Source organism: Salmo salar, chromosome ssa01 (genome assembly GCF_905237065.1).
Source record: "Salmo salar chromosome ssa01, Ssal_v3.1, whole genome shotgun sequence".
NCBI lineage: Eukaryota > Metazoa > Chordata > Actinopteri > Salmoniformes > Salmonidae > Salmo > Salmo salar.
In genome coordinates this window covers 31,182,973-31,194,137 of record NC_059442.1, presented here as the reverse complement: position 1 = coordinate 31,194,137, position 11,165 = coordinate 31,182,973, and the positions used below count along the sequence as shown (strand labels likewise).

The 11,165-nt window shown below is 41.4% G+C and overlaps 1 protein-coding gene across 1 annotated transcript; it reads right to left on the bottom strand.

Moving 5' to 3' along the window:
• Nucleotides 1–448: 448 nt before the first annotated feature.
• si:dkey-229e3.2 (uncharacterized) lies at nt 449–6,936 on the bottom strand. The gene is made up of 6 exons (XM_045716871.1): nt 6,839–6,936; nt 6,255–6,468; nt 5,935–6,083; nt 5,674–5,818; nt 965–1,048; nt 449–825 (listed from the first exon to the last, which is right to left on the bottom strand). Exons 2-6 carry the CDS (start codon nt 6,453–6,455, stop codon nt 685–687), a joined length of 720 nt encoding a protein of 239 aa, XP_045572827.1. The 5' UTR covers nt 6,456–6,468; nt 6,839–6,936; the 3' UTR covers nt 449–684.
• Nucleotides 6,937–11,165: the final 4,229 nt, after the last annotated feature.

Genomic DNA, 11,165 nt, shown 5'->3' with positions numbered 1-11,165 from the left:
GCTTGTTTTGAGGTGCATGGTCTGAAGGTCTACACATGTTGTATTCGGCGCATGTGACAAATTAACTTTGATTAGATTTTTTGATTTGAATACTTATGTAAATAAGGTATTTCTGTTTTTAATACCTTTGGCAACAATTCTAAAAACCTGTTTTTGCTTTGTCATTATGGGGTAGTGTGTGTAGATTGATGAGAAAAAAAAATTGTAATCAATTCTAGAATAAGGCTGTAACGTAACAAGATGTGGAAAAGGCAAGGGGTCTGAATACTTTCTGAATGCACTGTATGTTTGCAAAATGGGGTTTGGGACTTATGAGGAAGCCAGTATGCCCTCTAGTGGAGTGCTGTGACTGTGACTTCCAAAGTCTTCCAAAGAATTGCATTGTTCCCTCTGCTCTTGACAATAGTGGTATAAAACAGGTGTTACACTGAATAAATAACTCAATAAATGTATAGAACATTTTATAGTATCACTGTAACTACACTCCGTATCAAAATATTATATATAAAACCAGGAACATGCCTGCAAACTAAATACACAATATCATAGAATGTATTTTCTTTACAATCTGTATAAATAAAATGTTGCGAAAAGTGTATACTTTGTTCTCACCCGGGTAACAACCCAACCCGTTTCACCCATCTACAACAGTACAGTAGGGCTATGCTAAGCAGCATCTTCATCTTATCCTTCTCCATAGTTCAGTGCAGGAGACTTCTTGTGGTGCTGAGGCTGCAGCTGGATGCTGCATTGAGTCAGCCACTGCTGGGAGATTTGGTAGAGGAAAGCTGGGGTGTCACCATGGCAGGAGGAGGGGGCCAGCAGCTGAGTGGAGATGAGAGTAAGGCCAGAGGTGAGGTTACAGGTGTGCTCCCTGCCAATAAGAGTAGAAAGATGCCCAGTGATGCCCACTTCCTAAAAAGGAGAAGCTTCCCCCCCCCAACACACACACGGATGCACACACCTTGGTTTTGATGAGAGCAGCAGCAGCAGGGGGGCAAGAGGTCTCTGTAGTTCCTTCATGATCTTCCAAAAAGTCTGACTCACACTATGGAAGGGAAAGACCACAGATATAGAACCCTGATATACAGTGTCTTCAGAAAGTATTAACACCCCTTGACTTTTTCAAATTTTTGTTGTGTTAGACAGAATTTAAAATTGATTAAATGTAGATTGTGTCACTGTAGTACAAACAATATCCCATAATGTAAAAGTGGGATTATGTTTTTAGAAATGTTTACAAATGAATTACAAAATAAAAGCTGAAATGTCTTGAGTCAATAATTATTCAACCCCTTTGCTATGACAAGCTTAAAATAGTTTAGGAGTAAAGACTTGCTTAACAAGTCACATAATAAGTTGCATGGGCTCACTCTGTGTGCAATAATAGTGTTTAACATGATTTTTGAATGACTACGTCATTTCTGTATCCCACACATACAATTATATGTAAGGCACCTCAGTCAAGCAGTGAATTTCAAACACAGATTCAACCACAAAGACCAGGGAGGTTTTCCAATGCCTCACAAAGAAGGGTACCCATTGGTAGATGGGGGGGGGAGCAGACACTGAATATCCCTTTGAGCATGGTGAAGTTATTAATTACACTTTGGATGGTGTATCAATACAATCAGCCACTACAAAGGATGGAAACAGCTCAGGGATTCCACCATGAGGCCAATGGTGACTTTAAAACAGTTACACTTTAAAAAGGTTGTGATAGGAGATAACTGAGGATGGATCAACAACATTGCAGTTACTCCACAATAATAACCTAAATGACAGAGTTAAAAGAAGAAAGCCTGTAAAGAATACAAATATTCAAAAACATGCATCCTGTTTGCAATAAGGCACTAAAGTAATATTGAAAAAAATGTGGCAAAGAAATTAACTTTATGTCCTAAATACAAAGCATTATCATGACCAGTATCCCTTCTTTCTTTTCTCTCCAAAACTCTTGAACGTGCCGTCCTTGGCCAGCTCTCCTGCTATCTCTCTCAGAATGACCTTCTTGATCCTAATCAGTCAGGTTTCAAGACTGGGCATTCAACTGAGACTGCTCTTCTCTGTGTCACGGAGGCTCTCCGCACTGCTAAAGCTAACTCTCTCTCCTCTGCTCTCATCCTTCTAGACCTATCTGCTGCCTTTGATACTGTGAACCATCAGATCCTCCTCTCCACCCTCTCCGAGTTGGGCATCTCCGGCGCGGCCCACGCTTGGATTGCGTCCTACCTGACAGGTCGCTCCTACCAGGTGGCGTGGCGAGAATCTGTCTCCGCACCATGCGCTCTCACCACTGGTGTCCCCCAGGGCTCTGTTCTAGGCCCTCTCCTATTCTCGCTATACACCAAGTCACTTGGCTCTGTCATATCCTCACATGGTCTCTCCTATCATTGCTATGCAGACGACACACAATTAATCTTCTCCTTTCCCCCTTCTGATAACCAGGTGGCGAATCGCATCTCTGCATGTCTGTCAGACATATCAGTGTGGATGACGGATCACCAGCTCAAGCTGAACCTCGGCAAGACGGAGCTGCTCTTCCTCCCGGGGAAGGACTGCCCGTTCCATGATCTCACCATCACGGTTGACAACTCCCTTGTGTCCTCCTCCCAGAGTGATAAGAACCTTGGCGTGATCCTGGACAACACCCTGTCGTTCTCCACTAACATCAAGGCGGTGACCCGATCCTGTAGGTTCATGCTCTACAACATTCGCAGAGTACGACCCTGCCTCACACAGGAAGCGGCGCAGGTCCTAATCCAGGCACTTGTCATCTCCCGTCTGGATTACTGCAACTCGCTGTTGGCTGGGCTCCCTGCCTGTGCCATTAAACCCCTACAACTCATCCAGAACGCCGCAGCCCGTCTGGTGTTCAACCTTCCCAAGTTCTCTCACGTCACCCCGCTCCTCCGCTCTCTCCACTGGCTTCCAGTTGAAGCTCGCATCCGCTACAAGACCATGGTGATTGCCTACGGAGCTGTGAAGGGAACGGCACCTCCATACCTTCAGGCTCTGATCAGCCCCTACACCCAAACAAGGGCACTGCGTTCATCCACCACTGGCCTGCTGGCCCCCCTACCTCTGAGGAAGCACAGTTCCCGCTCAGCCCAGTCAAAACTGTTCGCTGCTCTGGCACCCCAATGGTGGACCAAGCTCCCTCACGACGCCAGGACAGCGGAGTCAATCACCACCTTCCGGAGACACCTGAAACCCCACCTCTTTAAGGAATACCTAGGATAGGATAAAGTAATCCTTCTAACCCCCCCCCTTAAAAGATTTAGATGCACTATTGTAAAGTGGTTGTTCCACTGGATATCATAAGGTGAATGCACCATTTTGTAAGTCGCTCTGGATAAGAGCGTCTGCTAAATGACTTAAATGTAATGTAATGTAAATGTAATTATGTTTGGGCTAAACCCAACAACACATATCACTGAGTACCATTGTTCATATTTTCAAGCATGGTGGTGGCTGCATGATGTTATGGGTATGCTTGTTATCGGCAAGAACTTGGGAGATTTTTTTAGGATAAAAATAAACGGAATAGAGCTAAGCACAGTCAAAATCCTAGAGGAAGACCTGGTTCAGTCTGCTTTCCAACAGACACTGGGAGACAAATTCACCTTTCAGCAGGACAATAACCTAAAACACAAGGTCTAATATACATTGGAGTTGCTTACCAAGACAACATTGAATGTTCCTGAATGACCTAGTTACAGTTGTGACTTAAAATCAACTTGAAAATCTATGGCAAGACTTGAAAATGGCTGTCTAGCAATGTTCAACAACCAACTTGAAAGAGCTTGAAGAATTAAAAAAATAAAAAAATTGCAAATATTGTACAATACAGTTGTGCAAAGCTCATAGATGTAACCGTGTCGGTTCCGTCCCTCTCTTCGCCCCAACCTGGGCTCGAACCAGGGACCCTTGCACACATCAACAACTGACACCCACGAAGCATCTTTACCCATCACGCCACAAAAGCCACAGCCCTTGCAACGCAAGGGGAAGAACCACTTCAGGTCTCAGAGCGAGTGACGTCACTGATTGAAACGCTATTAGCGCGCACCACCGCTAACTAACTAGCCATTTCACATCGGTTACATAGAGACTTACCCAGAAAGACTCACAGCTGTAATTGCTGCCAAATGTGATTCTAACATGTATTGACTTAGGGGTGTGAATACTTATGTAAATGACATATTTCTGTATTTCATTTTCACTTTGTCATTATGGGGTATTGTGTGTAGATGGGTGAGAAGAAAAAAAAGTAATACATTTTGAATTCAGGCAGTAACACAACAAAATGTGGAATAATTCAAGGGGTATAACTACTTTCTGAAGGCACTGCATTGTCTATGCAGAACACGAGGCAGACGACTTGGCAAATATATTTCCTCCAGTGTGGAATCTTGGAGCATCATCTAGCACAGGGGTTCCACAACTTTTTTACTCAGGCCCCCCTTCCAGCATTGGGGAACATACCGCCATCGGTTGAAACACAACATGCTCTTGAATACAGGGTGGGTGTCATGTTTGGCTGATAAATGGGAATCAAATTGAAATTTCAACTTTCAAATGGTACCACAAAGATGGTTGGAGGCCCACACATGAGATAATGTTGACTTGAATGGGAATGTCTGTTATTTTCAATTATACAGTCAATCCTCCATAGGAAACCAATTGAAATCATAGAAATATAGATAATAGAATAGAGATGACCATTTAAGTTTACAAGGGGAGGGTCCTGGAGTATTGAAAACAGGGATGCCAATAATATTTACCCCAATCTTTTTGAGAGTTTTTATTACTTGTTAAAACTTCTTCAGGATTAGTGGGTCCCCTGTGGGACGGTTGATCTAACGTAAATTAATGCGATTAGCATGAGGTTGTAAGTAACAAGAACATTTCCCAGGACATAGACATATCTGATATTGGCAGAAAGCTTAAATTCTTGTTACTCTAACTGCACTGTCCAATTTACAGTAGCTATTACAGTGAAAGAATACCACGCTATTGTTTGAGGAGAGTGCAAATTTTCGAACATGAAAAGTTATTAATAAACAAATTAGGCACATTTGGGCAGTCTTGATACAAAATTTTGAACAGAAATACAATTGTTCATTGGATCAGTCCGAAACTTTGCAGATACACTACTGCCATCTAGTGGTCAACATCTAAATTACACCTGGGCTGGAATAATACGTTATGGCCTTTCTCTTGCATTTCAAAGATTGTATTATCTTTAACCAGATCTAATGTGTTATTCTCCTACATACCTTTCACTTTTCCACAAACTTCAAAGTATTTCCTTTGAAATGGTACCAAGAATATGCATATCCTTGCTTCAGGGCCAGAGCTACAGGCAGTTAGATTTGGGTATGTCATTTTAAGCAGAAATTGAAAAAAAGGGGCTGATCCTTAAGAGGATCTCCCAGCAATTGTATTAGTATAAAATCCTATAATATTCTATTTTTGGGCCGGATACAACATAGCTCAGATTTTTTGCAAATCTTTATCAAAAGGTGGCAATTATTTTGGACCTGACTATCTTATTTCCAATTAATAACCCACAATTCTTTCACAAAAAGTAAAGACATTCATCCAACTAGGCTGGGTGTATTCATTTTAAGGACCCCATTCTCCTCATTCCCCACCTTCCCATCTCACCTGGTCAGAGATGCAATTTGAAGGTGTGATTCTGAGGGCAGAAACCATTCTGCTGTGGCTGTGGCAGTGTAAGCTGGGCTTTGGCTCTGACAGCCTCAGCCTGCTGGGCTCAGCCACCAGATGGCTCCACAAGCTGCCACAGTCACTAAGCAAGAGAGAAGAGGAGTCAGATACAATCTCATGGAACACAGAAGTGAAGCTTCATACATATACAGAGGCATGTTTTTAGTTACAGTAAAAAAAAATAGATAAATTAGACACCATATTGTAGCTGTCGGTTGAAAAGGCTGCGTGTTTTCTATCAGCTGGGACAGAGATCGTACAGTACAGTTGGCCTCTTTAGATTCACCCAAGCCCTGGAAGCACTCCTGGAAAACTACACATGATTTCTTCACATTGCCATTCTCCAGCTGTATAGAAAAATATATCACATATATCATATTTTTACATTGTTTATATATTAGCCTACATTAGGAAAATGGCAATTAAGACAGCTCCTATATAGATCACAATTCACAGGTAATAATTTCCTCTTAAGTAAAGTAAACTTGTAATGATCAAAAAGACTGGAGCACTCTCACCTTTGTTGAGAGTTTAGAGATGTCCATGTTCATGGGTGAAGACAGAGATGAAGATCTTTCAACTGCATCCGACTTGTTGCCATTACAGGCAGAACTCCAGTCTCCAAACGCACTGTCCACCTCGGCGTCATTCTGTTCCCAAGCAGTTTGGACAGACCAGTCGACCAAATCCCCGCAAGCAAAAAATAATGGTTCCTCCATTGAACAGATAAGTCTGTTTTAGGACAAGGATCAGAAAATGGAAGAAATTACAATTTATCCGCCCGTCCACATCCACAGACGCCCCCAACTTCTGGACTGATCAGGCAACACTGTGACGATAAGAAGGCCATCAGTGACTTCCCTCTCTCTATTGTTATGATTTCCTGTGCAGCCCATACACTTAAATAATACGGTGCAACATGTAATAGAGGATAGAACCACGACATGAAGTGAATTAGTGTAATGATAGCCACAAAAACATGCATGTGTGCAAATTAAAACGATAATTATACAAACCTGATTAATAAAACAAGAAACACAACCTACATATAATGCTAACCCGTTGTTAGACTGAACTAATTTGAAATAACCATATCACGTACATTAGGATTACATTACACTCACGATACAGTGTATCGGATAGGTCTACACCGTTAGATCCTACGAAGTCTTTAGCTGAGAGACCTCTAAACAGGGTAAATATTCCTTACCGGTGGCGGGTCTGTAACAGGGGAAGTTTCTAAGAATCCGGAAGGTGATAATAAACAATAGCCTATGCCGCGTTCAAAAGAATTGGGAGCTCGGAACTCGGAAATCTTCGACTTCCGATTTCAGTGAGTTTCAAACAACTGGGAACTCTGAAAAAAACGAGCTCGACTGGAAAAAAACGATTTGAACGGTCATCAAACCAAATTCCAACTATGGAACTCGGGCCTATACAACTCCGACTTTCCGACCTGAAGATCAATGACGTCATGATTTAACATCGTATTTTTTTCCGAGTTCCCAGTTGTTTTGAACGCGGCACTACTTCCCACTGTTTTGGATCCGCTCCGATGACGAAGAGATTGCGTAGGAGCCCAGAGCTAACCTTACCTGACGCAGGTGCATTGACAGCGAAAATCTAGACGCAACTGAAACCGACAGAGGGCGCCCTAAATTCTAAGATGTTTGTTTTAGCCACAGTTGTCTAACACTGGCCTACTCGACAAAGTAAGAATTGATTGTCAAGACATGACTAGACAGGCCCAACATTAACATTTGACCCTCCATAGGGAGATACTGTATATTATTTAAAATGACTGGTGATGAATAATGTGTTGGCCTCAAGTTGGTAAAGCAATCAAGGACATTTACTGTGAGTAAACATTTTTTTTATTTCATTTAATTCCGTTTGCCCTGAGACATTGGCAAAGAAATACACAGCCTGACTCTACTCTTATGGTTTGACATAATGAGAACAATTACTTGGGAGGAAATATGTATATCCATCCACATGGTTAAAATCAAAACCCGACTGTCAATTAGTAGTAACAGTACGCACAGTTGCTCAGACAGGCTGACTAGACTGATATGATTAGTCTTTCTTTTCAGGTTTTGTTGATAGACAGTATGAAGAACAATATTTTTGGCATTTTTGACATTCCTCAACCCCAGCTCATTTAAGGCATGCCATGTGAACTCAGATCTGTAATTGGAATAGTAAATAAAGCTAAGCAGGGCTGGGCTTGGTAAAACTCTGGATGAGAGACCGAAGGGTAGCTGTAGATATATCAACTGCCCAGTCTATAGTTTATTTTCTGATAGTGGATATAACATTGAAGATCTGATGTTGTTTTAAAGGTACAAATTCAACATATTTTATACAAGGTTTGTCTATGTTGAAATTCGGTTACCATGATGACATAATCCTGTGGCTGAAATTTCACCCTCAAAACAACCGTTTACTTTGATTCCTTTTTTCAAATCCAATGCATTTTCCACGTAGATTCCACGTTGACAAATTAAGGTGAAACAATGTTGAGTCAACCAGTTTGTGCCCAGTGGGATGTTACCCAACCAAAGAAAATGGTAGGACTATCTATACGTTACCTATTTATTTGGAACTTTAACCATTTTAGGTCTTCACTCACTGATAAAAAGTTGGATGCATTACAAGATTAAGATGTTTTTCATTACACTAAACCAACAAACAATGCTTTATCGCTCTTTAATTTAAAACACTTGGCATGGCCATGTAATGGAACCTTGCCCTTCCAAAGTCCCAAGCAGAGAAAAAATACTATGGTGGATTAATTAATGTTTTCACTTTATCCCTTTTGCAATTCCATTGTAAGTCGCAGGACAGGGGTTACATTGTGTCAGTGAGGGAGCAAATCCCAGATCTGTATCAGTTTGATGTGGAGACAAAGCATGGAAATGGAGGAATGAGAGAGAGAATTCATTTGACCTTTCTCTGCCTCAGCTTTCTCATATGTACAATGTCCAACTACTGCACCATCAGATATATATAATTTCCCGTGAGGACATGGGCAGTTATACCATATGTACCTGAGAAAAGTAAACAGAACCACATCGTTGATTTTCTATATTGACAAGGATTCCAATGTGGATTGCATGCAGTATTTCTGGTGTTCCATTAAAGCTAATTTCCTAGAGTAACACCGTTTTGTGCAGCTCTGTCTTCCCACATGAAAAAACAGTACTCACAGTAGTGTTTTTGCGAACTTTACTGTAGTATTCAGTGTAGTGTTTTTGCTGACACGACTGTAGTATACTGTATTATTTACAATTTACTGTAGTTTAAATTCTGTAGTAAAAAAAACTGTGGTATATAATATAGTATTTACTGTAGTGTTTTTGCAGACTGTAGTATACTGTAGTATTTACTGTAGTGTTTTTGCGGACTGTAGTGTTTTTGCGGGCATTACTATAGTATTTACTGCAGTATTTACTACAGTGTTTTTTTGCGGATAATATTGTAGTATTTACAGTATTCTACAGTGTACTACAACACTCTATAGTAAGTACTATACAAGGGATACCTCAGTGTGTACTATAGTATTTGTCATGTATGCTCTCTCTCCGGCGCTCTAGGTCGCCATGCTCACACATCTCAGCCGGATTGACAGGTTTCCCGCGCCTCAGCAGAGGTGACCGGTCCGCTCCTGGTCCCCAGGATCGTCATTTTGGTCGGCGTTATGCGGCTGGAGCCGTGCGTCGGGGAGGGGGTAGTGTCACGTGTGCTCCCTCTTCGGCCTCTAGGTCACCAGGCTGCTCGGTATAGCACACACCTGTCACCATCGTTATGTGCACCTGCACGTCTTCAGACTCACCTGGACTCCATCACCTCCCTGATTACCTTCCCTATATATGTCACTCCCTTTGGTTCCTTCCCCAGGCATTATTGTGTCTGTTCCATGTTTGTGTGCTGTTAGTGTTTCTTGTTTGTATTATGTTCTGTTTATTTTATTAAAACACTCACTCCCTGAACTTGCTTCCCGACTCTCAGCGCACTCGTTACAGTATTCTAGTATTTATTACAGTATACAACAGCTTACTGAAGAATTCTATAGTAAGTACTTGATAAGGGAATTATATAATAAAGGTAAATGAATAAAGAATCCATCCCTGAAACGTAACTGATTAGTAATTAATAGTTATGTAATGAATAATTAAAGTACTGAACGTAAGTCCCATAAGGTCTAGTAGAAGACCCGGGAGGAAGGGAAATGTGTGTGTGTTAGTTGTGTGTGTTAGTGGGCCTAAGGGAACCGTAGACATGTGTTTGACCCGACCTGGAGAGACTTAGGAGAAAACAGGGTGTAACCTTCAAGATCCCCCTAATCTCGGGGGAAAGGAACAGGCAGCGCTGGGTAGTGATTAACAGTGGTGAGAAGTCCAGGGAGGGATACAATTCACATACTGTTCGTGTGTATGTATGTGCGTAGGATATCTATTGTTTGTGTGTAGGTATGTGCGTAAGCGGGGAGTGAGCATAAAATGAACATCTTTGTGTAATGGACCTCAGAACGTTCTCTGAATAAACTGTACAGACCTTTTGCAGAAAGCTCAGTCCTTGCCTAATTATTCTTAACACAGTGTCTTACAAACCTTGGGGATTAGTCAAGGCTTATTGATTGTTAATTATTATCATTGGGATTGAAAAATTCCATTGACAGTACTGTATTATTCTATAGTAAACTGTAGTGTTTTTCCATGTGGGTATTATGGGCACCGAGGGCATTATTGTTGAGATGGTCCATGAGGACTTTCTGATTCTTCAGTGTGTTAGGTTGAGACTAGAGATGCAGAAAGGGATGCATAGCATTGATTTTATGCTTAAATAGCAGACAAAAGGGTGTCCTCTATGATACCGGTGGAAAAAGCAGAAATATGCATGACTTATGCTCTCATGGTGCCCAGATTCCAATGGGGTAGTCATGGATGGAAATTGTTTGTATAAGTGTATAGGTACAGTATGTATCTGTGTACATGAGAGGTGTTTTCAGTGTTTTGTAGGCTACAAATGTAATGTGATGCCAATATGTCTGGGAACCTCAGGTTTGTTTATTGTGTGCCTAAATACAATCCCTCACCCTCCTGTGTGACCTTTCTCTGAGCCATGAGCATCTTCTCACAAGATCCCACACATTTCAACCTTTTTACAGGAGGTTTTCTGGAACTGATCCGTGTAACATCATATGCTGCTCTATGGAGCTAAAGACACATACACTTTGCATAGCTGCACACAGTATTTTTTCTCCACATTCTACATAGTGACAATGGCTTTATGGAATTTAAACTGGGTTTACATTAAATGGGTTAGGATATTATAAATTATTGTTAGATCAAGATGAGGTTATGTTTTCCTTCCTGTGCTTTTCAGAAGGATGAGATCCATAAAGAAGAGGTATAGCCTGAATATTT